At 42.3% G+C, this 27,462-nt stretch overlaps 1 protein-coding gene across 1 annotated transcript in view; it reads left to right on the top strand.

Annotated features, from left to right (window-relative positions):
* The first annotated feature begins 984 nt into the window (after nt 1-984).
* The window catches only part of VGLL4 (vestigial like family member 4), a 100,882-nt gene continuing 74,404 nt past the window's right edge, over nt 985-27,462 (top strand). Inside the window, exons 1-2 of the mRNA XM_033140779.1 lie at nt 985-1,116; nt 5,409-5,485. Of these exons, the coding sequence (XP_032996670.1) occupies nt 5,422-5,485 (64 nt within the window). The 5' untranslated portion in view covers nt 985-1,116; nt 5,409-5,421. The remainder of the gene's footprint in view (nt 1,117-5,408; nt 5,486-27,462) is intronic.

Raw genomic sequence — 27,462 nt, 5'->3', positions numbered from 1 at the left:
TATTGGAATTCATTTTGCTACTTCTAGGGTCAGATTTTGTTTTTGTGCCAGGGTGTACTCTGACTTCCCAAGTTGCTGGGCACAAAAATGTTGCCATGGAAACAGTAATGTCATCCGTAGTAAGCAAGTAAGCAAGCAATAATACCGGTACTACCAGATGAAAGGCTCAATGAAGCTTGTTCAACGTAGTAGGCTATATTCACTGCTCTGACTGACACATACAATCCAAAAAACGTGTTTTCATGTGCACCTATTTCTGATGCTTTATTTCCAGGATTATTTTTGAAATGTCTGTGTTGACTTCAAGGTCGACACAGAGCACATCATAAATGCAGAAATGGAGATAGGATAGAGGAACTTCCCATCTAATTGATGGGGCGGGGGCTTCTTATTCCTCTTCTCTCGCCCGGAGCAAGTTACGCTGAAAACTGCTGCAAATGACTGGAGTGTTTGCGAGGTGGAGTCAGAGGAAAGAGAAAGAAGTGTGTGTGTGTGTGTGTGTGTGTGTGTGTGTGCGCGTGTGTGTGCGGGGGGCGTTATAAAACCGGCTGCAATGCAGCGCTGACCCTCCTACCCGGAGGGGTCACGGCAGCTCCAGGCTCCCTTTCCCAACCTGGCTCTCTCCTTCAGCTGAGGTACCTCCTGCCTCTCCCCCCTCCCCTTTTCTACCTGCTGAGGATGTGATGTCAGGGCCTCATTATCCTAATGTATGCTGATCTCATGTGCGCCGCGGCCAATGGGGCCACGCGGCTCTCCCCACCTGCTAGGAAGAGAATTCCATCATTCTTGGAATTCTTCCCTGGGCCAGCGCACGGCGGCGCGGGCTTCCTCGCGCGGCTGCTGACTCTGCAAAGGCGCGCATTGTTTGGGGAGCAGCCGCTCGCTCGCTCGCTCGCCCGCCTGCCCGCTCGCCCAATCAGCAAGCAGGGAGCTCTCTCCGGCCGGAGCCCGCGCAGCCCAGCTTGGCTGCCGGGAGTAGCAAGTGGCGCTTGGAGCAGCCGCCGCCGCCGCCGCCGCCGGGAGCACGCTGGTCTCCGCCCCCCTCCCGGCCCGGCTCAGCTCGGCTCTGCACTGCAGGGGGGAAGCGACCCAGCAGCGCGGAGCTCGTGCAAACTGGTGAGTGAGGCGACGAAACTGCGGCTGCTGCAGCAGCTCGCGGAGCCCGCTTCGCCCGGCACGCTTGGTGGCGGCGCGGGGCTGCGGGGGGGGGGGGAGCTTTGCTGGAGGGAGATGCGCGGGCAGGCAGGCAAGCAAGCAAGCAAGCAGGCGAGGTACGCGAGAGCCTCTTGGCGGCCCCCTGGAGGAGGAGGCGTCGGTGTGGAGCTGGTGGCCGGAGCCACTCCATGCTTCCCTCAAGCAGGCCGGGTGCTTTTGCAGAGAGTTGTGTCTAGACTTGCCACATGCCCTGCACACTCTGTGTGCCCGCGTGACTGGCTGCTTTTTGTTTGTTTGTTTGTCTGTTTGGTGGGATAACGCGCTAGCGCTGAACCTAAACCCCGAGTAGAAGGTGCGAGGAGGCTCTCTTTAGCTCTCGTGTTTTCCTCTCAGAATGCGCCCAGAATGTTTGCAGTGTTAAAAATGCATGTGCAAAAGAGCGCGGGGGTGGGCCCGGTGGGGTGGGGGAAGTCGAGTGGGACTATCCAGATTTGCACGCTGCATTAAAAAGAAAACAAACCCCCGCTTCTTTTTGTTTCTTTTTTTAAAGCCGGCGCTAACTTGCCCCTAACAGCACTAGTCCAAATGCAGCCCAATTCTTTGCTCCACAGAAGAAACCCTGCAGGCGACTCTTCCTTTTGCCTGATCCGGGGCACCGCTCCTTGCTACGTTTGTAGAGAGGAGATCCTGCCGCGTGCGGCGAGCTCTTCCTCGCCAAGGCTCTTGCAAGATGCCTCACCCAGCTCTGTTCCTGGTGTCTCCCAGTACTTGTTTCGCGTGAGCACGTTGAACCCAACAGACGTTTTAGGACCAGCAACATGCTGGATCACAGAAGTAGGTAATCCCCAGTCAACTGACTGAGGGGTTGGTCAAAGAGTCCCAGGAAGGAGACAGAAGCAAGGAGGGGCAAGAAAAGTATGATTTGCCAAATCTTGCAGTGGCTTTGATTTTGTCCTCCTTGAGTTGTTTTGTAGGCTTGTTACCATTACCCCTGATGGCACATCGACCTGGTTGCTCTTTGTGGGCTTGTTTGGACTATCCAGCTCCATTCTGGCTTCTGTTGCTTCATGGGCTCTTTGATATGCAGTTTGGCTGCTTCCTTTTCTTATTTGTTCCATGTATATGGCCATATGCTGAGGAGAATCAGCCAAATTGCATTGCAGTAGTAGGCATATCCTAGAAGTTTCATGTCCTCTTTGCAATGCATGAAGGAAGAGGCATCTGGTTCTCGTCCCATGAGAATAGGACTGTCAGTTCTACCGGTACCTCCACCCCAGTGAGTGCCTTCTGTATTGTTGGTAAACACGCCTTCTTCTCTGACAGTTGTGATGCAACTTTGATTTGGTCTCCAGCTTGTGGCATTGGGAGCTTCTTAAAGCAAAAGATCACCTGAGTTCAGAGTCTGTGAGAGACAGCACCCAACGGTGCATATGAAGGAATGTAAGGATGGTAAAAAAAAAAAAAAACTCACGGAGCAGTTTAAAAAGAAAAGCAAGGAAATGTTATTTAATTTGTCTTATCTTCTAGAAATCTTACAGTTTGATGGGAGGAGCATGTGGTGATTCTAGTGCCATATCAAAAACTTTCTCTGTGTGTTTTCTCACACAAAGCAGGACTCCTCCAACAGGGTGAACTGGCACTATGATGGTATGCTATGTCCTAAGGAAAGAAAACCGAACTAACTGGCCTGGTTTCGAAACTGAATCGGTGTAGGATTTATTTTTTTTCCAGGGCAGTTTACAATTGCAGTTTAGTTTACAATTATGAGGTAGGAGTGGAAGAGCCTCAAGATTCTGCCTTCCAGCTCTTTGCACTGACACACATTCTGCTGTAACCAATATTTCTGGCAGGTGAGCTCATTTTAACAGAAGAATGGAAGCAGAGCAATGGCTCCCACCACAAATACAGTTCTTTTTTCCTGTGGTAGTATTGAAGAATGACAATTCTGGTCCAAAAGCATGCTTTTCATGTTGAAATAATCATAAAGCCTTAAAATCCACTTTGGTGCCCTGAAGGTAGAATCTTTCATGGTCAAACATCATTCATTTATATCCAAATTATAGTCTGGGACAGTTGGAGAGTAGGTGAGACCAAGACACAGCATTCTGGAAGCTCTTGCAAGATGAGCCTTACAGTACTTTTGTGGAGGTTTCTGTATGCATTTTGTGGAACATCTTCTGTAATATTAAATTCATGCTCCTGAATTTCTTTTATTCTTAGCATTATTATGTGTAAAGTATTTGTTGAAGTGGCTTAAACCTATCCTGTTTCTAGTTTCTAAATAACTGCCTTTCCAAGGAGTTCAAAGCAGCAGATATGGTTCTCCTGCTTCCAGTCTTATTCTCACAACAACCCTGAGAATCAGTAACCGGTCCAAGGCCACCTCTCCTCATAGCTGATTTGAATTTGAGTCTCCTTACTTCTAGTTGGATACCTTAACTCAGGCTTCCCTAATCGTGTCCCCTCCAGATGTTTTGAATTACAATTCCCATCATCTCTGACCATTTGACATTGTTGAGAATTGTAGTCCAGAGCATCTGAAGGATGCTAGGCTTGGAAGTCTGCTTCTTAATCACTGCAGCACACTGGCCTCATGTAAAATTATTTGCAAGCAGTCATGACATATGAGCAATGCTTTTTATTTTATTTTTAGCTTTTGAGCACATGTAGACTCGTGACATTTCATTTGGGATAAAGGAGTAGAATGATGTGGGGTTATGCTTTTAAAAACAGAAGGGGTATTCCCTTAATGCCTTATAGGAAATTGCAAGAGATACGTGTCAAATTGATGTGGCAGAAAGATGAAGGAGAGCCTCGTAAAATGCTCTTTCAGGCATTTTAAACTGTGTAGAATCAATATGTGGAGGAAGGATTGGTTTCACAGAGGCAGTCCTCACCCTTGACCTCAACCCAGTGATTGTCTGTGTTGTGCAGAGCTGATCAACACATCTGCATGTTGTGTGTGCATGGCACATCTGTGCTTCGAGCCTGCTGAAGCTGATCCACATGTGGAGATTGACCCTAAAGCCATGTACAGATCGGTTGAAGCAGCAGTAGTCTAGGTACTCATGGTCTATATTAGAAAGCTGTTGCTGACCACAAATGAGTCAGCTCATCGTCCATCTCTGCAGGTTGCCAGGTTTATAGGTCCGAAGGTCTGTAGCAGGGCCAACAAGACCATGAATGAGAGCCAATGTGTTGCATTTGGTTACATTTGCCTAGGTGAGGTTAAGTTGCTAGAACAGAGCCAAATCTGTTTGCTCCATGGAGCTATACTGCTGTGTACCATATTTGGTACTTCTGCCATCTTTGTTACAATAGTTGTCTTTATAATTTTGTGAAACTTTTGAGACAGGGATTTTTGTGTGTTCCTGGCAGCGCTGGGAATTCCTAGTACCAGCCTAGAAAATTGGGTTACCTGGGACATCCAGCACTATTGTTTGGATTGTTAAATGTGCTTTATTTGTTTGCTGCATACCAGCAGTGATTTGTTTGGCTACGCATGCAGTGCTTCTGGAACTGAGTTGGTTTATTAAAAGATCAAACAAAGGGTTCCCATGATCTTCTTATCCATTCCATTTAATGAAAACAATCATTAGGTGTGCACAGTAGTTCCTACAACCTGAACACTGAAGCGTCTCCTCCCCGTGCCTGTTTTAGGGAGGGGTGTAAAGACACCTGCACTGCAGTTCGGAAGCTGTGACTCCAAAATGAATTTTCCAACAGAGCCGTTTTCGGCAACCAGCAAGGCATGTGGTGGGTCAGTGGTTCAATTTCCACCCTTGAAGGTAGTTGCCAGGAAGTAATATTTCCACAGTTACATCTCTCTTTTTACAGTCTTGTTTGGGCATGTTTAAGTCTTAGGGGCCTATGGTTGCTGGCTCTGTTCTAGATCAGAACTTGGAAGTTGAAGAATTGCATTGCTCATAGCTTGTAGATGAGAATGACTCTAGATTGCACAGTTATCTCTTCAGTTACTTGGTGAGGAGGCTTAGTCATTCAAGCACAAGCCATGATAAATGGCATTGTGATCACCTGAAAGAAACTGCTACACATTGCACTATGATGTGGTTGCAGAGGACTAATTAAAAACAGAGGTTTGAAATACATGCACATATTTCGTCTTAATGAATTCTTGCTCTCGGCTTGTCAAAGAAGTCCCTGCTTTACTATTTTCTGTAGCAATGAGGTGTTTTTCTCATTTTATTTTTCATGTTTCAGAAAGTTACAAAATATATTCTCTTTTTATTCAGGATCCTGCCAGGAATGGAGACTCCACTGGATGTTTTGTCAAGAGCAGCATCCCTCGTGCATGCTGATGATGAAAAACGTAAGCCTAAAGTTCAACTTTTGTCTTCGTCTTGAGGTTTGGTACGGTAGTCATTGTGCATCCTTGCTGTTGACTTACATGGCTGTAAAGGTAAAGGACCCCTGACATTTAAGTCCAGTCACAAACGACTATGGGGTTGTGGCGCTCATCTCGCTTTACTGGCCCAAGGGAGCCGACGTTTGTCCACAGACAGCTTCTGGGTCATGTGGTCAGCATGACTAAGTCGCTTCTGGCAAAACCAGAGCAGCACATGAAATACATGACTGTAAAGGTAAAGGTAAAGGTTAAGGTAAAGGTTAGGTCCATTCGCGGACGACTCTGGGGTTGCGGTGCTCATCTCGCTTTACTGGCTGAGGAAGCCGACGTACAGCTTCTGGGTCATGTGGCTAGCATGACTAAGCCGCTTCTGGCGAACTAGAGCAGTGCATGGAAACAGCTGAGCACGGAAACTTGCTGAGCAGGGACCAAGCAACCAGAGCTCACCCCGTCATGGGGATTCGAACTGCCAACCTTCTGATCGGCAAGCCCTAGGCTCTGTAGTTTAACCCACAGTGCCACCTGCGTCCCTCTACGTGACTGTAGTTCATGTATATAATGCACAGATCGAAAGATGATGTTAAAGAAATTATTTTGGTGTGAATGAAACAAAATATCCTAGATGGTTTCTAAATTGATTATCTCTTTGCTCATTGTGTTGCCTTTCTTGTGTGTAAAACAAAACCCTTTGTGGACATTTCAATGATTAAAAAAAAGACTTGAAAGATAGAGGGGAAAATTTCCTTCTCCTAAATGTAGATTGGGGAGATAATTTTAAATGAAATAAGAGTACATGGGTTATATTGTCTGGATGAAGCAACAGGCTTTGGTCTACTCTTGCAATCCCACATTAAGACTTGCTTGGCCTGCCCATAATTGGTTAAGATTAAGTTTCATAGAGTCATGGTGTTGGAAGGGACCATGAGGGTCATCTAGTCCAACCCTCCGCAATGCAGGAATATTTTCCCTAACATGGGGCTTAAACCCACAACCCTGAGATTAGGAGTCTTGTGCTCTACCAAGTGAGCTATCAGTCAGAGTAAAACCAATTTGTTTACTAAGGAAATTCCCGAAAGATGTTATGTGATCTTACATTGAGGCAAATGCTGACTATTACATAATCTGAGTGACGCATTGAGTCACTTAAAGCAAGCAGGCAAATGGCTCACTTCCCATTGGTGGGCAGTGAGTTGCTCAGTGCGGAGATCTTAATCTGTTCTAGGAGGCATTCACCCTGAAAAACTGTATTATTACAAAATAAAAAAATCCTTCCAATAGCACCTTAGAGACCAACTAAGTTTGTTCTTGGTATGAGCTTTCGTGTGCATGCACACTTCTTCAGATACACTCTAAGGTGCTACTGGAAGGATTTTTTTATTTTTTATTTTTTATTTTGTTTTGACTATGGCAGACCAACACGGCTACCTACCTGTAACTGTATTATTACAGGTTTCCTTAAAGGTTGGTGAGAAAGAAAGTACTGTAGGTGTAAAATTCCACATTTAAATTACTGCAAACATTGCTGTTGACATTGGCCTGTGTCCGTTTGCTTCTACTGTGTTCTGAGTATTCTACAAATAGTTATCAAACAATGGAGGTTGGCAGTTTGCCTGTTACATCTGCTTGGATTAGTATTGATTTCTCCAAACCTATTTGGAAATTGTTCCATGCTTGGCTTTGCCTTGTATTCAACCTTTTTTTTAACATGGATAGTCTCTATTATTAATTTCAGAAACCATATATGTGCAGTTTGCCAATACTGTGTTTTCTCTCTTTCATTTCCATGCCCCTCCCCACCCTTTTGGGCCATTTATATATATATTATTTCTATATTGTTGTTGTTGTTGTTATTTATTTTATTTTATTTATACTCCTGCCTCATAACATAAGGCTCTCCGGGAAGCTTGCAGTGAATAAGTAAGAAAACAATTTGGATACAGATAAGACATAAAACAATGAATAAGAAGGACAACATAAATTTCACCCCACCCTACCAAAAAACCTTCTCATTAAATCACCAAAGTCAAAGCACAGATTTAAAAAACTGTGAGGCCCTGATTTATTTAATGCCAGCATGCATTGTGTGCAGGTTCATGCCAATGTTTCTTTTGGTTAATGACAGAATCTTAATTCGTTAGCTTGCATGTTTACTGTTCTGTTGTGTGTTGTTCCCCATTCCTTTAAAGATGTGGACGTTTCTTAACCCACCCCCCAAAAAGTGTATATGTCTTTTTTCCTTTCAATAAATAAATAAATAATACTGGTCTGGGAATGTTTGGGAAGGGTTTTATGCCTCGCTTAAATCCCTGCCCAACTTGCTAGCATCTGTCTGATTCCTCATTATATGTGACATTGTGGCTGCAGCCATTTTTCTTCAGGGCAAGAACATAAGAGTAGAGGCCTTAGTGTGTGGGGGGGGAATCATATATACATACTTTGTACCCCATATGAAACAAATGTAGAGTTACTGTGTAAAACGGGCTTCCTCAACCTCGGCCCTCCAGATGTTTTTTGCCTACAACTCCCATGATCCCTAGCTAGCAGGACCAGTGGTCAGGGATGATGGGAATTGTAGTCTCAAAACATCTGGAGGGCTGAGGTTGAGGAAGCCTGGTGTAAAAGGAACACCCTTGTCGCGGGCCCTTCGCCCTGTACAGCCCACCCCCGGACGTTTTACGGTCTATGGGTGCTGCACCAACGACAAACAGTCCCCAACTGCAGCCCTTCAGACTACTAGCTGGATCCTGCTTACTTCATTCACCACAGACGAGGATATTGTGAACTAAAAAGATGTTTATTGCGTACAAAGCTTGTGGTTGCTGATAAATAAAAGGTTGTTCGATAAGCTTAAAACAGTTGTCCTATACCGGCCTAATACCTCTAAATATTACCGGCCTAATACCTCTAATAGTAAACTAAATATCAATAACAACGCGTTTCACAATCTCATTATCCTCTCTGCTAACATCCACCTAAGACTCTAAACTCCCAGCTCTATCTCTTGACTCACACTGCTCAACTCCAACTCTAACTCCCCGCACTTAACTCTAACTCCTCCTGCCCATACTTCAACTCTCCGCACTTCAACTAACTAACTGACTGCCCACTGGGAGGGGTGTTTTATACCCAGGCTAAGCCCGCCCCTGAGGGTTCTAACTGTCAGAACATTTAACCCCTACCTGGCATGAGGCTAGTTCTCCACAACCCTCACATCAGGAAAGCAGATATTAGTGTATAGAACCATAACATCTGGCTTGTAGATGCTGAACAATTACTGCTGCAGCTTGATGGGGGAGAGCACATAAGCAATCCTAATGCAATAACTTCTATTTCCCATGAATTCATATAGATGTATTAAAAAGCAACAATAGTATGTTGCTATTGTTAAGACAATAAAGGGAGTGTGGGAGGGAAGGTATGAGCTAATAACAAAAATCCACATTGCTGGACTGACTGAAAGTTGAGACCAGTGGGTTTGTTTGTTTTTAAACCCTTCTTTACAAACTGCAAAAATGTTCATGTGTAGTCTTGTTTTGTGTCCAGTTGTGTATGTTTTATCACAAGCAATGTTAAAACAGTTCACAGTTTAGAGCGCAATTGTGCCACATCAAAGCAGATTAATTTCTAGGACTGTTCTTCAAGCTCCAGATTTACAGCACGATCCTAAACGTATCTGCTCAGAAGTATGTCCTGTTTAATTCAATGGGCTTTACTTCCAGGTAGTTGATACTAGGATTGCCTTGAAGAATAGAGCTGAGGTTTATTATACCCAAATTTGTACATGGATTATTATTTATTGTTGCATTTTCACACCAGTAGTAGTACATTGTGTTGTTAACCAGAATACCAACAGCGTAATACAAAGAAAATGAAATAAAGCCATTGTTTTCCATGAATTACAGTGGGAAAGGTTGCTGAATTTCTGTGGATAGGATATAACAGAAGCACTCACTACAGTCGTACCTTGGTTATGTACGCTCCGGGTTACGTACTTTTCGGGTTACAAACTCCAGTAAACTGGAAGCGCAACCCGGAGTGCGTGTGACGCGTGGATACGCAGAAGCATTCTGCGCAGTTCGCACATGCACAGACGCATTCGTGCATGCGCAAACTGCTACTTCCGGGTTTTTTGCGTGCTTGTTCAGGTTGTGTACTTTTCAGGTTACGAACTGTAACCCAGAACCAGTTACGTATGTACCACTGTATTTGAAAAGTGCAATATCTTTAGAATCAGTTGAACCTTTTATAACTGTATTTCAAAATGAATGTGAAAAATATTTCACCATTTCTCTCCCTTAGTGGGGAATTATACTCAGTGATTATGCTAATGAGCACTAAGCTACATTATATGTCTTTTTTTTTTTTAAGCTCAAGGCAGCAAAACAGACAATTGCCCCATTTTCCAGTCTATTTAACAACTTGAAAATGTAACTGTTTCTGTAATGTGTGTCTCAGCCAAATTAAGCCATACTCTCAGCATGCCAACTTCCCTCAGTTTCTGGTGAAAGACTAACAGCTGAATAAGAGTTTAGGTAACTCACCAAATTTAATGAAACTTCTGGGCAACAGTGTTAGTTTTTTGGCTTACTGTTTTTGATATAAATTATGATAGTGGAAATAATTCTTTTGTCTAATCAACAAAAATTAGATCTTGGGAGTATATATATAAAAAAGTGGTCACAATAATAATACAGTCGTACTCCCGCTTACGTAAAGTATATTTCTGGGTTTTCGTCACATGCGCAGAAGCACTCTACCACCACGTGCGCAGAAGCAGCCCCTCCGGTTGCGGAAACCTTGGGATCTGACCGGAGCTCTGGGACGGATCCTGCCAGCGACCGGAGGTACCACTGTACTAAAAACTAGTAAAACCTGCAACAAAATGTTGTAGTATGGAGTATGGAGTGCTTGCTGAGGATACATGTTCTGTTCTTCCCTCCCTAGTCAGTCAGCATTCAGTATCTGCTGAGCATGCTCATTAGGCTTCTTTTTGGGGGTAGGTGTATGTGGAAGGTTCCTCCTTTGGAAGCATGTTCCTAAATATTTTTTGTACTTTTGCAAGTCATTAGGTCCACCCCAGTTTGCTGAATCCCTTATGGGTGGGTGCTGCTGTTTTGGTTACATAAGGACCAGAGTTGAGATTTGCAGTGAGCATGCCGCCCCGTTGAGTCACCTCGTTAAAGTTGCCCCATCCTCCTTCCTACTGTCTCTGGCACGAACTGTTGTGCTATGGCCAAATCTGGGACACATGTCTTTCATCCACTTCCTACAAATGCCCCCAAGCCTATGGGATTCTTTGATTCTATGGGGTTTAATATCATTGGAGTGTGAATCTGATGAAACACCATTATCTTTGTTGATGTGGAACTGGCCTGGGAATCGGAATGTTTCTTGACTATTGAAAATCTAACCAAAACTATATATTTTCTTTATGAGTTGAAAGTAGAGTGCTGCCAGGAGTAGCTGGGAAGAGCTATAGTATTAGGAATATTGGGTAGATTCTCTTACCGTTGATTTCTCATTTCCTCCCCTGCAACTCTGTTGTTTCTGTTCCAGCTGTTCCAGCTATTTCCAGTTGCAGTAAACCGCAGGAAGGGAGAGTGTTCTTGTGCTCAGATGCTGCTTGTGGGTTTTCCACGGGCATATGGTTAACCACTATGAGATCAGGATGCTGAACTAGCTGGACCATTGACCTGGTCCGGTAGGGGTTTCCCAGTCCCCTAAAATGCTTTTGGGGTATAGCTGTTCGCTCCAAACTTATAGGATATAGTGGATTAAAAATACAAATACTGAACCTCTTCCACATACTGAAATTAAAAACAAAACATGGATTCTGTTGTAACACCCGATAGTTGCTGAAGTAGCTTCATCTGCATAGCACGTAGCACTTGGCGTTGCATTGCGCAAGATGCAAATTGTAAAACCTGTTATGGTGGAATTACTTCACAAAGACGTTACATTTTACTTCTAGTAAATGTTGAATTTGTATGTTGACCTTCTCCAGTGAGATTTTTTTTTAAAAAAAGTTAAACATCTAAAATGTAGTAGAAATGATTTTGCTGTAATGTAGTGATTAAATTCTGTTAGACATCACAAAAATACAGAACCCAGGGTCCTCCCACTGGTTTCCCCAACTGAAAACAGTCGAAACCTGTGCCAATTATTTGGCGAATATCACTGATCCCACCCTTCGGAGAGCTTTCACCATGGCCCGTTTTCAAACTATCCCTATCTGTCAGGCAGATTTGCAAAAATCCCGGTAGAGCACCGTATATGTCCTTGTCATATGAGAACCAAAGAGGATCTCACACATTACATGTTGTATTGTCCCATCTATTCGGCCTTCAGGGATGTGATGTTACAAACTATTCCCAAATCAATAGTCAACTCTGAGGACCAAGTAAAGTTTTCCGACGTGGTAGCGGTCTTTGTGGTGAAGGCTATGAAAACTAGGGTATGGTTCCTGGATGAAGTGGTGAGGTCCCTCCCATTGCTCTCCTAACCTGTTGCTGTATCTTCTTTCCTGTATGGTGGGGGGTTTTGGGTAGTCTCCTTTGCTGGGACAGCGCGGCATGAATTTTAACTTATTTTAATAATTTTATTGTTTATCTTTTTAATAATGTTTTATGGTATTTTGTGTAAAGGCATGGACCTCACAAATTTAATAAACTTTGTGATTGAGAACAAAGGCAATAATACCAGTGCACAATAAAAAACCTCATTAATAGATGAGTGTTGACCCCCCTCTCCACATAGTTGCTGCTACATTTAGAAGAGAGCTCTGCTTAGAATAGAACAGTCATTTGATTTAGCAACCAGTATCTTATTTTATTCCTTAGAAGCAATATCTACCTTAAAATAGATCCAAATTGTTAACACTTGCTTAGCACAGCCTCAGCATGATCAAATGCAGAGGTCCTGTTCAGTTCATTTTCTTACTTCATTATTGCCCTGACCTGTCTGTTAAGTAAATTTGCATGGTAGGCTCATTCGTTTTATTTTTATGCTGCCTTTCCAAAGTTAAAAACCATGCTCAAGGCAGCTTACAACATCCTAAAAATTATATAACCGCAAACGTAACAAAAAGTAGTCAGAAACAAAATAGCAAAAAGCACACAAGCAAATTGAATAATTTCCACATAAATCATAAGATCCAAGAATTTGATAGAAAAAAATTAACAGCAACAACCCCCGTACAGCAAAACCGTTAAAAAACACCACAGATTCATGTAGTGTTTTCCTTATCATAGTTTAAACTAGGAGCTGTTAAACCAACTGCCATCATATCTGATGTAATCATGAAAGGGTGTTCCTTTGTAACAGGAATACAAACAAAGCATAATGCAAACATGTCACTGCAAAGTTCAAGTTGATTAACAAAGCTTCATCTTAGATGTAGTGTTTGTGCTGGCAAATGGAAAACAACTTTGTTTAGGTAGATGAGGGATTTTAGGTAGCTTGGTCCTAAGGGTGCCTAGGACTGTGTATGTCAGTACCAGCACTTTGGACCTGACCTGGTAGCTGATGGGCAGCCAGATCTAGTTTCCTGTTCCTGATCTGGAATGTTGAAGGTTAGCTAGCTATCCCTGGTTTAAATATATAGACCAGGGTCTCCAGCTGTTTTTGGACTACAATTCCTATCATCTCTGGCCACTGCTCCTGCTAGCTAGGGATGATGGGAGTTGTAGTCTAACAGCAGCTGCAGACTCAAGTTTGGGAAACCCTGAACTAGATCTCGGCTTGTAGTCTGTTTTGCAAGGGTTATATACATTGTTTGTACCCTAGCCTTAACCTCCTTCCCATCTCAAAGAAACTATACCAAATCAATTTCTACAGTCATGAGATAAGTATGCATTAATGAAAAACGTTTTTTAGAAATTGGGAATAGATATTTTTAATGTATATTTGGTTTGGGTATAGTACTTCTGTGTTCCTCTGTCTAGGAGGAAACTGTGGCCACCAGCAATTGCTAAATTCATTTGAACGTAATTTCGGGATCCTGTGACTGCTACATTATTACCATCCTCATTAAGAAGCTTCATAAAATAAATTATCTAGGCATTGCACCAAAAAATAATACAATGCTACAATAAAAAAATCCACAGTAATCTTAAAAATCCATTCAGCATAAAAGCCAAGTACAAACAACTTTCATGGGTTTCTAGCACGGAGCAACACTTAATTTGTCAGCAGCAAGTAGATTCTTAATCAGGTCTCTATAAATGAGAAAGCCACATCCCATTAAGGAAAATCCATTGTAGGCTGTACAAGATATGCTTGTGGCAGTGGTATCTGCTGTTGTTTTGGTGCTGGAGCTGTGCTCAGACTCTAGATGCATCACTAAGTAGAAGTGTGAACCTACTTGCCTTTTTCAAGGCTGTTTTTGAAGTTCTGTGCTCTTGGAATTGTGAGCAGCTGCCTTGTTCTAGGAAGTAGTACAGTACTATTTTGAGCTTGCATGAGCTGAGTTGTCTGACAGCAACAATGAGATTTAAACATCAGATAAGCCTCCATAATTCCCTTTGTTTGTGCATTAGTCTGCATCCTGCTCAAGTTGCAAGTGGAATGGAATTTCTCTGCACTGTGTTTACCATTTTCCTCCACTAACCCTTCTCTAGTCCTGCTTCTTCCTGTCAGCTGGAAATGTAGCATTGGTGCAAAAACAAGGAAGGCATGTGACCATAAGAAAAATAAGGTATAGCTACTGTTGTAATTTAATGGATGGGATCCGAAAATCTGATACAAGAATTTTCACATGTGTACAACAACCTTTAAAAAACAACAATCTTCAAGTTGATGTGTGGCAACTAGGAAATGCCCCCAGTATTTCCCAATAGTGTTCATATTCTGACATTAAGCAAACCATCTTGCAAACTTGAGGCTTGTTCTAGCATGTACCAGTACCCAGGCCCGTCTTATCCATTGGTCCTACTGTCACGGGGAGCCAGGGCGCTGGCCTCCCCAGGGGCGCCCCAGCGAGTGCAGCCCCGCCAGTGGCCTCCCCTCTCCTTGCATGCTGCCAGATGGCCGGTGGGGTGCAACAAGCCACCAGGCCCCACAGCTCCGCTGCCACCCCTCCGCGCTGATTGGTGCACACCCCCTCCCCAACCCTCCTCAACCCGCCCCCACGGGCAGCCAGATTTGTACTGTTTATGAGTAAATAAACACTGCCGAAGCTATGGTTTTGTAGAATAATACTGATCAAGCGATATTTACACACATACAGAAGATCAGACTAAAATATGTTAATCTGGTAGGATTACTTGACAACAGACTTTTCCCCATAACCGACATATCATATTATCATGATCTGCTCTACTGACCTAAATGCAAACAGGTTGACATTTGGTCACATCTGTTGCTTTCTCACAGGCCAGATTTTAGCCTTTGTGGTCTACTTTGCTATTTGATTTTGTTGTTGTTGTTGAGGTGGGCAGCTACCATGTTCCATAGGCAACATTTTTGGTCTTGTGACCACTTTTCAAGCCAGAGATATGGCAAATCTCACTTTTTGAACTATATTAGAATGAGCTGGACCATAAAGAAGGCTGATCGCTGAAGAATTGATGCTTTTGAATTATGGTGCTGGAGGAGACTCTTGAGAGTTCCATGGACTGCAAGAAGATCAAACCTATCCATTCTTAAAGAAATCAGCCCTGAGTGCTCACTAGAAAGACAGATCCTGAAGTTGAGGCTCCAGTACTTTGGCCACCTCATAAGAAGGGAAGACTCCCTGAAAAAGACCCTGATGTTGGGAAAGATGGAGGGCACAAGGAGAAGGGGACGACAGAAGATGAGATGGTTGGACAGTGTTCTCGAAGCTACTAACATGAGTTTGGCCAAACTGCGAGAGGCAGTGAAGGATAGGCGTGCCTGGCGTGGTCTGGTCCATGGGGTCATGAAGAGTCGGACACGACTGAACAACAACAACAGAATGTTTCTTTCAGCCTAATCCCAGCAGCCTGGGGCCAATATTGTGTACCCTGCTAGAGATCCATGTTCTATAGCAACAATGAAACCATCAAAGCGATATGTGTTGTTAATACTAGTTGTACTACTTAGAATCCAGAATGCTTTAGAAGAAACCATAAGATTGTCAAATTGAACCTTTTAGCCAAAGGCAGAAGACTGCATATATCAGTCCCCTTAGAATAACCTAAATGCATTCAAACCCGATGCGTGTGTTTCAGAATGGTAGGCATTAAACATTTTGGCCCCATTTCAGGGAAAGCTGTGTCGTATCTAGGTGCTGTTTGAATTGATATAATTTTCATCATTAGGTCGTCTCAAGCATTTTAAAGAAAATTTGAATCCAGTGTTCTTGCTTGGATCAGTGTGTGTGTAAATGTGGCAGCTCTTCACATCCCAGTAAGGGGAAAGGACTTTAAGGTATTGTGTACACTGCTTATTGCTGTTAACTTTCAGGAAGAGCCTGACCATTCCTTGCAATTTGTTACTCACCAAATGTAGTTCAAAAGACCCATTAAGGGCTGTAAAAATTCCTGTGTTAACTTGGAACTTCAATAAATGAGGGTGGCCATGTAGATTTTTTTTTTGGGGGGGGGACACAAGTTTTATACGGATATGTTGAACTACTGTATCCAAATTGAAAGGTGCTTTCTGTTTACCTTACAGAGTGAAAGAGAAGGTTTCAGTGAACTGTACTATTTTCATCTGCCCAAAAGATATTTGGGTTTGTGTTCGTCAAACATTCCCCCTCCCCTCTTGCTACATGGCATATTGCCTTTTTGAAAACAAGGGGATTTCAAACACACTTTGTAATGCCACGTTCAAAGGAAATCAAGATGCCCTTGGGGAAGCCTAACTCCTTGGCCATGTCTAACAAAATCCTTTGGATCCTGGCCAAGTAATTAAATTGATATTATACTAGTATAGTGTATAAATGGTTCAGGCAAAGTAGTGTAATATTAAGCTTCTAGATAGTTTTGGGTAGCATCTGTTGGAGTTTTAAATGAGAAGAGTGAGTGTTCATTGTTTTACAGACTACAATTGCAGTAGTTAAATTATTTTTAAGGAAAGCATTCTCCATGGAAACTTGCCCTCTGACTTTGGGTTTGTCATGTTTAAATGGACCTGAGCTTGTTTCACTAGAAACCTATTGGTTGATTTAATCTGACGTAGTGACTGCATTCAGATTGATCATATTTCAGCTTCATGACCTGAACTGAAAATGAGCCCTCTGCACTCAGAAGAGGCAACTTTGCTCCTTCTTTCATGTAGGTGGGGAAATGACCCAGAAAGTTGAATTTGACATTAATTTCCAGTGTGGATGTAGAAGGAACCTATGGTTAATGGCTTCCAAGCAAGCCAGGATCAGACAACTTTAAACCATAGCTTGATATCCCGGTTTGTTTGGAAGCTATTAACCATAGTTTCCTAGTGCGGATGAAATGAGGAGCTGTGGATAAATGTGGTTTCCTTCCCTGTGTGTAAAAATGTGAGAACAAAAGTAACTGTGTGCAGGGGGTTTGTTCATATCTCTGCTTATTAAACTGAGGTATGATGATCCAAGCATGACCAGCATGTTGCTTCAGGATGAAAATCAAATGCTGATGATAATTTTTTAATGGGTTTGTGTAACACTTAAGGGATTTTTTTCTAAATTACAAGCATATACTCTTTCTAAATAATAAACTAGGTAATAGAAATGAATATCAGTGTCATTATTTTAATAATAGTAACTGTATGTATAATCCACCCCAGAATCCAAAGGTTCCCAGGGTAGTATGCAATATTTCATCAAATGTAATGCAAAGCATTAAAATGTAGTATACAACAGGTAACATAAAAACCAGGGGTGTTGTGTATGTAGTTTTCACTCAGGTCCACATCAGTTAATTTAGGCGGGAAACCCTGGCCTGTTGTCGTTACAGTGTTGTCAGCCAGCTGACTATAAAAGCAGGCTGGCTGAGCTGTTTGTGTTCAGTTCAGTTCCAGCTTACTATAAAGAACTTCTTGGCGGAATATCTGTGTTGTCTGTTATGTCCCCTCACTACTTACCGGTAATAAAATCAGTAAACAGCTGCAAAGGAATCAGTCTTTAAACCCAGCCACTTCTGTAGACCCGAACAAGGATGAATGTCATAAGTGTGTTTCCTAAAGGTAAAGGGGCCCCTGACCATTAGGTCCAGTCGTGTCCGACTCTGGGGTTGCGGCGCTCATCTCGCGTTACTGGCTGAGGGAGCCGGTGTACAGCTTCCGGGTCATGGGGCCAGCATGACTAAGCTGCTTCTGGTGAACCAGAGCAGTGCACGGAAACGCTGTTTACCTTCCCGCTGGAGCGGTACCTATTTATCTACTTGCACTTTGACGTGCTTTCAAACTGCTAGGTGGGCAGGAGCTGGGACCGAGCAACGGGAGCTCACCCCATCGCAGGGATTCGAACCGCTGACCTTCTGATCGGCAAGCCCTAGGCACCTTATGACACCAACCTGCGTTGGTGTCATAAATGTGTATCCTACAGATCTCTATTTAGATTTTAATGGGTTGTTGAAACAGAGAACTGAGGCTAAGCACTATCTCTTCTCAGTTGCTTGTTTGTAGTGACCTGCTTGCCTCTTGCCATGCACTAAGATTAAAAGAAGTTTGGATCAGAAATTGATGTTATTTATTAAATTGCATAGTTGCTTGCACTATTCCAAACAAAAAGGAACACTGTGATCTCAGAATCATAAAGAAGCCTTTCCTAGCGTCTAAATGTATACATATGCCTGTTTGCACTGCTAAAAATTCACATCCATTCTGCTTTGATACCTTAGTTATTTTAGATCCAATGCAAGTTTTTTGGTGAGAATTATAGGAACAATAAAGATACAAAAGTTATATACAGCTTCTGAATGTTGGACGCACTTTATGTACATTATAGTGGAAATGATTGCAAAAAGTACTAGCTTTATTTTCCTTTGGTTAAAATCTACTAAGTTTTACTTTCAGTAGACACAATGAAATAAATGGACAAAAGTTATTTGTTTGTTTGTTAAAGATTTGTATTCAGCAAAACGCTAAGGAGATTATTTTTTAATAATAACAATAACAATTTTTATTAGCTTTCAACAGTGTATAAACAAAACAAGAAATTTTTCCCTTTCCCATCCTCCTCCCTCAGGAAACAAAGAATAATGTATAAGATTTTGTCATAATTCCATAGGCATGGTCGGTGGTTCTACTCATCAGGATGTTCATTTCAGCATTTTGTGAAGGGGTACCAAACTTTTTTAAAATAAATAAATAAATCAGATGTGTTGTTTAAGGCATGTACCCTCTTTAGTTTTAGTTTAGTTGTTAGTTTTTTGGTTAGGGAAATTACCGGTAGCCATGCATCCTGTCTCCATTATGAGATATTCCTTTCCAATTCCGTGCTTATAAGCAGTCATGTTAAGGAGATTGTTCTGTCTTTTCTGCTTGCCCAGTAGAACAGTCTTACCTCTCCTTTCCTTGTGTGTTGTTCTGGGGATTTCTCCCAACCCTCCTGCAGATTTGGGGAGCAAATGAGGGGGAGGTCCCACTGATCTACTGGGAATCATTGTGCTGGCTTCCACTAGTAGAATATGGCACACTATATTTCTATCCTACCCTTCCTCCCAAAGGAGCCCAGGGCAGCAAACACCAAAGGAATACAGGGGAAAACACTTGCCTTTGGGAGCCCCACTGGGAGCCCTAGAGTGGATCCAGCTGCTGCTTAAAGTGGGGATTGCAGTCAGCACTGAATTTAAATTTGAGCTGTGGCTGCAAAGCAGAGGATAGGCCAGAACTGGATCTACCTCATCAGCCTGATCCAGTTCCCCACTCCTTTGGAATAAGCAGTGTGCTTTTTGTCATTTTAAATAAGCTTTAACCAGTAAGTCTGGAACCACCTTTCATTTTATATAAATACGATGCTCTCATAAATAGCCCCTTTGCTTTGTTCCTTTCCATCATGAATCACTCTTTGAAAATCAACAAGTGTAAGTGAAAATAGTCACACACCTATGTTTATTTAAGAATAAATGCCAATATAACAAATGGGGATTTGTTATCCAGTGACCTAATAGCAACCAGACCATTCATGTTTGCATAACATTCGAGCAAACGTTCGCAAATATATTCACACTTCAATACCTTTCTCTGCCCATCTTCAAATGGAAGAGAGGTGGTGATTTTCTTCCCTTGTGCAGAAGTGAAAAGTCTTTTTTTAAAAAAAATTCATGAGTTGCAGTTATGATTTCTTAATGGAGACCTCTCCATCTCCCTCTTCTCCAGCCACAAGTGCACAGAATGCACTTCAGTCCCTGACCTCAAAATGAATCTGCATCAGTCTCTTTTTTGGTGGTTCCTCCACAGTTCCCTTCTTATTGCAACATAGTGGTTTTGAGCCTCCCATAACTTGAGGCCAAATAGATAGCAAATAGATGCGTTGATGATAGCAGCATATTTTCCCCTCCTGCGTGCCTTGACCCATTCTCTTTATCATCAAATGGAGTATGGGAAGTGATGAGTGCTGAATCTTCCCTTTCTTCCTCCTGCAGCTTACCTATCCTCACTCATTTGGTTCAGGCACTTTGCTGCCTTTCCTGCTCACTTCTGGGTATTAGAGCAATGAAAGAAGACAAGTGCCCAGAACAGCTGACTAAAAGAAGATAGTATATGTGTTCATTTCAATGTTAAAGTAGCTGTGCCTTCTGCTTTGCATTGTGATGTCATGTCAGAAATTGGTACTGAGGTACTTTACCCCATCACTGTGACTCTAGGGTAAAAAGAGAAATACTAATTTACAACTCAATTGGTTTTTAAGAAAGATACATCGGTGCAATTCAAGCCAGCAGGAAGACGTGTATCTGTTAACTGCATATTATTTCTACATAACACCTATTATTAACTGTGTATTAGAACTGCCTGTTATTTCTACAAAATGTTTTTCAAATTCTTCACAAAATGTGTGATGCAATAAATAGAAGAATATTTGGCGTTCATCTGTGCCACTCTGCCTGTGCTAGAGCATTAAGCTGAAGTTGCTTCCCAGTTCTTTATTTTAAGATTGTGGTTCCTTCTTTGATCTGAAGGTACAGATATAGTTTACCGGTAAATAAGGAACTGGGATTTGAATATCTCTGCACCCTCAAATACATTCTGGGCTATTCTTAATGATACGTATCACCAATGCCCTATAAGGTTTCATAAGCCCTATAAGCTACAGCAGCATATATATTTTTGAACACGCACTATCCAACAGAAGGCATAGAACATAGATAAAGAACTGGATTCTTTTAGGTTACAGCTTGTTAATTAGATGGATGTATCGGTACAAGTGGCCCAAAGTTTTGGGGTATAGAGATGTAGGATTTGGAAGGAGGTATTTGAAATGGAGAAACTGAAGGCAGTGAGAGGGTATGGATCCCCCTCCCCTGCCACTTTGTGCTCAGAACTGCAGTCTCCTAAAGTTAATTTTCATAGTGAAAAATGTACAATGATATGTCCTAATGGGCAGGTACATAACCTATTGTTTACACTGTTGGGCTGCATAAAGCATTGGTCTGAGTCACATGTAACACTAAGCTATACTGTACTGTATTATAGCTCGCTGTCAACATGCAAGCATACTGTCGTCTAGGATGAAAACTGTTGCCACTTCACTCTTCTCCTGCTACACTACCTACAGATAAGCCTTAGCTTGACTCAGCATGATGTCCAATCCCAGAATCAAGATTTGTCTCAAGCAGCTGTGGTTTTCTTCCTGGGTGCCATCATGCATACTTGTTCATGGTAAGTCATAGTTTGACTTAGTGGCCATGTTCACATGCAACACTGTGACCCTTCTGCCAAGGAGAGACATTGTGACCATGTTTAGGCATCTCTGTTTGAAACACCATCTATGCTTCCTGTTCATACACACCACTAGTGAGAGTGGTATGGCAATAAGCAACAAATAGGTATTCAAACGTTTGCCACTACAATAGTTCGACATTTTGGTTCATCCTAATTAAATTATTGCATAACTGTGGGGTTTGAACAAATAGCTAGGTGACTTTTCTTGCTGTTTCACTGTTCATGTTGCAGTTTGTAATTACATTCTTATGAATAAATACATGTAGCTTTGTAAACTACCATTTTTAGTTCAACACAAATGTCCAATTCCGTCCATCCAAGAGGGCCACACTTGTGGAGAACTAAGATAAATAAACAAGAAAAGAGAATTGCCCTTGAACACTGCAGGTGCACACACGTTTGGTCTCATTTGTTTTGAAATGCAAATAGCAAAAAAAACCTAATATGGTAACTTAAATGTGGGAGATGTCTGAATGCTTTCTTTTTCAAAGCATACTTGAATTTTAATAATAGGGTGAGAAGTAAAATGTAAAAACATAATCTGTCATCACAAAGAAGGTCTCTTTGCTGAAATACAGATATTCTGTTCAATTCTGTTCTCCATGACTCAAAAGTTTCTACTCAGAACTTTTAATGGTAGGAGTCATGTGTGCTGCAGATGGCTTTTCTAACAATTACCCCTGTAATATGAAGTGTAATTCATGTGTTCCGCTATGCTGAAGTCACCTTGATTACTCATGAGGAAACTATGCAAAAAGTGAGCAGTAGGAGCTACTACTACTCATGAACATGACAGAAGTACAGAGGCTTACAAAGATTTGTGTAGCAATTACCCTTCCCTTTTTGAATTACTTCAGTTGACATATGGACAACAGAGAGGCAATTATGAAGCAAAGGTTAAGGGGCTGGCCTTTATCAGCCGCGTGTGCTTGCCTTATGGTAATGCTCAGCGTGGAAGATAGCCCCATTTACAACTTGTGTAAAGGCATCATAGTCCTTTTGCTACATCAGGAGAAGGACTGCAACCAAAGTAGTGTCGTCATTGCCTTGCTGTTCATAGTTTCATACAGGCCCAATGCTAGCAGTGACGGAGGGGCTCAGAAGGGCGTTCCACCATTCTGATCTGACTGTGTTGCCTAGCATAATGCATGACCCAGAGATCTGCCCTGGGTGATGGACTCACAGGAGAATTGAGACTTTGGCTCTGTTCCTAGGGAAAGAACTAGCAGGACCATAGATCTGTAGGCTCGGGGCATTGCATTTTGGATAAGTTAAGGCGGCAGGTGACTACCCATGGACATGAACCAAGCTTGGCTCTATCCAAAACTGGCACTACTGTCCACCTATGGGGCAAGGGAGAATGGTCAGTGCTGCTGCTGTGGCAGAAGAGAGGACAAAATACTCCACAACTGCATTGTGGGGGGGGGAGTGTATTTTGGGAGGGGGTGGAGGAGTTGGCAGCACCATACCAAGGGCCTCCAGAAGTCTGGGCCTGGTTTTATGTGATGCAGATAAATACACACAACATACAAAATAGATGCTTCAGTTGAGGCTTAATAGTTCAACCCTCTACATGTCTGCTCAGGAATAAATCCCAATGGGTTTGTTCGTATTTGATGGCTGCCTAAATCTCTCACTGGTATGCCTCTAAATACCAGCTCCTGGGAATCACACATGGGAAGAGTACTGTTGTGCTCATGTCCTGCTTGTGGGCTTCCCATGGGCACCTGGTTGGCCATTGTGAGAAAAGGATGCTGGACTAGATGAGCCTTTGATCTGATCCAGCAGGGCTCTTCAGTTAAGTACCGGTAGGACTTTCATTTGTGCTCTAATTTAATTAGGGTTCCTAATCCTATTTGTTTGCATGCCAGTGGAATTTACGGGAAGGAGAAGAAGGGGTCTTAATCCTAAATTCAGAAGCTTGCAGATGACCCATTACTCTGGCAAAAACATGATTTCAACAGAATCAATCCCCATAGAGTCTTCTAAAGGAGAGAGTTGTAGTTCCTTAGGCTACACTGAGTAGGGTGTGCGGTATTGTGGAACCATTGTGTTCTGAGCTCCTTGTTAAAGTATACATAGACTGGTCATAGACTGAAGTCAAGAATGTCTCTGCTCTGCTGACTTGTGAAGGCAGTGCATTCGTTTAACATTGGCTACAAACTTGTCAGAGCAGTTTTCTTTCTGTCTCTGTGTTCTAGTTAGCCCCAGGAGGAATTCTGACTCAGCTTCCTTATGGGTGCTGTTGCTGCAGTACAGCCTCTACCTACAACTGCCAAAGTGCCTTAGGCTGCAGAATCAGTAATTCACCTCCAATCTTTCATTACTGCTTTACTTGGTATTTCCCCCCCCCCCCTCCCTTGACTTTGGCAAGCTGCATTTTTAAAAGCCATGGGTGGAATTCAAAGGTGTGCTGTTATTACCAGCATTCCATCTGTGCAAGCATATCACCTTGCCCAGATATTGCCTCCCCCCCCCCTTCTGGATGTACTCTTGATACCCCAACCCTATTTCAGGGGGCATAGGGAGGAGGAGGAAAGTCGTGTTTGTTACCTGAATGTTACCTGTTTTCAAATTCTGACATATTTCGGATGCTACACTTTCTCTGAAAGTTTATGGAGTTAGTCCAGCTTTGCTTTCCAGCTGGATGCTGAAGACAGGGGTGGCACCAAAAGCTGCAGATAGTGGAAGCACTAAGCAACAACATTGGAATGAGAAGAACAAAGAAGGGGCAATGTAGGTTTTGAAAAGGTGTGAGCTGTCTTTCATTTCGTAAACTCATAGAATCTGTATGATACAGTACTAGGGAAAGGAGAGGGACTGCTCATCCCTATTGCTCTCCCTATGACTGCACAGACAGGCATGTACGAACATCACTGTAAAGAGGAGGTGCTCTGTTCAGTGTCTCTTGGCTTTCCAGTGCACTGTAGTTCCAGCAGGTCAGACAAGTTCTGCATGAAAAGACTCATGAATTACTAAACTGTTTTAAATGGAGAGGGTGTGGTATTGAGCAAAAGATAGTAGTGAGCCAGGAAATTGATTCCTTAGGCAATTCTCATCATTTATGTATTTCATTAATTATATTTCCTTACTTTGCCCTTTGCAAAATAGGTGGTGTTGCAGATGATACTGGTATGCTGGATGATTTTTTAACCCATTTTCTAAGTAGGATTCTATTTTTGCATAACAATGTTGGTTCCTTGAGAGTAGATAATCTATCACTACAAGATATGTCTTCTGTATACAGGTTTTCTTTGGTGAGACTACCGAGGGGTAAGAATCCATGGTATTCCTGAATTCCTTTCTAGTGCATGGACTATAAATCCGACACACAGTGCTCCTTTCTTATGCTTTTGGTTGCCACTTGGCTAGGAACTCCCCTTCCTGGCCTAAGCTGATCCTGGCAAACTGAATAGAACCATTAGCCCAGAGTGTTTGAGTTGTATGTAATACAAGTCCTGCTCAGAACAGAGCAATTGAAATTAATGGACAGAACTAACGGGTCCATTATTTCACTTGGTCTAGTCTGAGTAGGATTCACATTGGATAAAGCTTGTGGAATGCTCTCCCCAGGGAAGTTTGCCTGACTCCTTCATTATACACCTTTAGGCAAAAACATTCCTTTTTTAACCAGGCCTTTGGTTGATTTGATTGACATGCTATGCCCTTTTAAAATGTGTGTGTGTGGTGTTATTAAAGGTGAAGATAGAAATCAGTGTCCAGGCAATGCTGCAATATTTTGTGTTTGGGCTCTGCTTCAGCCATCAAAATGCCTTGGACCGGCACCAATACCCTGACTTCATTTAGCAAAAGCAGTGTTTCCTAATGAAGTTGAATGGAGAAAAAGACATGGCTAGAGGAGACAATCTTGAAATATACCACTGGGTTTGGAAAAAGTGTATTTGCAAAAAACAACAACTAGGAGACATGTAACAAATATTTAGTAGATGTCAACATCACTCTTATTATACTGAATTTTTGAATATTATAGGATAAAGGGTTTTTAGTTTTGCTTGTGCTTGCCGCTGCAGGCAGAATTACTCTTTTGTGAGGGTTAGCTTATTTTTAAAATAATCTTAATCTTCTTAATCTTAATGTTTGTGAGCAAGATCTAATTCCTTGCTCCCATAATGTGCTTAACAAAACTTCTTAATAAGAGTAGGGGAAAAGTTAATGAAAATACACCTAATTGCTGTAATAGGCATTGCCTTTTGCCTCAGATAACTACAATTTCTTATATATATATATACACTTTTATAGGTAATAGTTCAATTACATGTTCTGTTGACATGAAGTGTCAGGGTGTCCTTGTTTCAAATGTAACCTTAGCCATAAATCTGTTAACAACCCAGACCTTATCAGTGTGTGTATCTCTATATCTATATAACAAAATATGTATTTGCATGTGGACACACATATCAAGGATTCCTATCAAGTCAGCATGCTTAAGGTCCCAAAATGTGACTCTACTTTTTTTTTTTAGTCTCAGTGAGCTTTTGTATGTATGTGTGTGTTTAAAAACAGGATAATTTTTCTTATTTTAAAAAGAGAACAATACATATTCAGATATATTATTCAGATATTATTAATATTCAGATATATTAGGGCACAGAGAAGACTCATCTAGAAGGGCTTATGGATGAACTTTTTTAGAAATATGAGGGTACAGAGTCTGAGGCCTGTGCCTGAAGGCGCCAGTGAAGCTTTTGCAGGTGTATCATGATACCTGTGGGTGCTAGGGCTGGGCGATATCAGCTTTTCAACATGGTGATATATCTCCAGCCCAAACATCACAATATAGTGATACATCATGATGTTGAAAAGCGGAGGGAGGAACAAGCAGCATCTGCCCCGGCTCTATAAGGTGGCAGGCTGAAACCACTGCCGCTTCCACTGCCACCACCACCTAGTGCAGAGAGGAAGGAAGCTGGAGAAGATAACACACAGGTAAACACACCCTACAATATAATGCTGGGTGAAGGTGCCATCACACTCTGGTCCTCAAACCAGTCCTGGGTGATGTGTCGATATATCGCCCAGGACTAATGGATGCTGGGTTGGTGACCCCTGCTTTTGGATCAGACAGGATAGACATACTACCTGGCTTGCATGTCTTCATTGTTTGTGATATTGCTGGTTTTGCTTGTCAAGGCAATCTCTCTTGTTGCCTTCCCAGCTTAGGTTGGGTGCAGCACTGTTGGATGCCAATTATCAGGATAGCGTAGTGGCTAGTTTGAATGCTTCCACTGCAGTACATGTGGGCATGGCAACATGTGGATGTCCTACCCCAATATTGTATCACAATTTCCCCATGGAAAATCGCCTGTCAGAGGCTGACTGCAGCTGGGACTTGTCAGAGGGTTGATGCTACTTAAGCTTGTCTCCGCGGATCCTCACAGATGTTGTGGGGTTGTGCATTCTTTCCTGAGAGGGAAAAGCCATGACCTAATCCTGTTCCACACGTTCCCCACAAAACCCACATACATAACAGAGTGCTCCTGGACAAAGATTAGTTCTCAAAAACCAAGGAAGCAATTGCAGTTTTTTCCAGTTGCCTGTAGGGGACAGTGGTGTATTAAATATATATCTGGAAATTGATGTCTGTATGTGTCCTAGAATTCCCATAACAATTCCTTTGTTACAGTGAGGAGAGGCTGAAGAGTTTTCTGGAACCTCAAAGACTTGTGGCATAAGTTTTCTTATGAACTAGGCACCACTTTATGTATCTGATAATGTATAATGTTCAGGTGGCAGTTACATAGTGGTTACAGAGAGAGAGAGAGAGAGAGTAAACAAAGGACCCAAAAGGGCATAAAATGCAAGAGATAGTAGTAGGTCTGTAGTATTACTAATCAGAGCTGAAATGTATGCAAGATAAGGACAGAGTAGCCCATTCACAGCAGCAGTTACTGCTAATTATCTTTTTAGCTATGCTGGCCTTGTATAATGCCTGTAGTGGGAAAGAAACCCACATTCTTAAGTCTGAATTGAATGGAGTGTGTGTGTGTGAGAGAGAGAGAGAAAGAGAGAGAGAGATAATACATACATACATACATACATACATACATACACACATAGGCATTAGCATTCATCTCCCCCCCTTCAATGTGTCACGCACA

The sequence above is a fragment of the Lacerta agilis genome, chromosome 2 (assembly GCF_009819535.1).
Source record: "Lacerta agilis isolate rLacAgi1 chromosome 2, rLacAgi1.pri, whole genome shotgun sequence".
Taxonomy (NCBI): domain Eukaryota; kingdom Metazoa; phylum Chordata; class Lepidosauria; order Squamata; family Lacertidae; genus Lacerta; species Lacerta agilis.
This window is presented reverse-complemented; position numbering and strand designations above follow the sequence as displayed.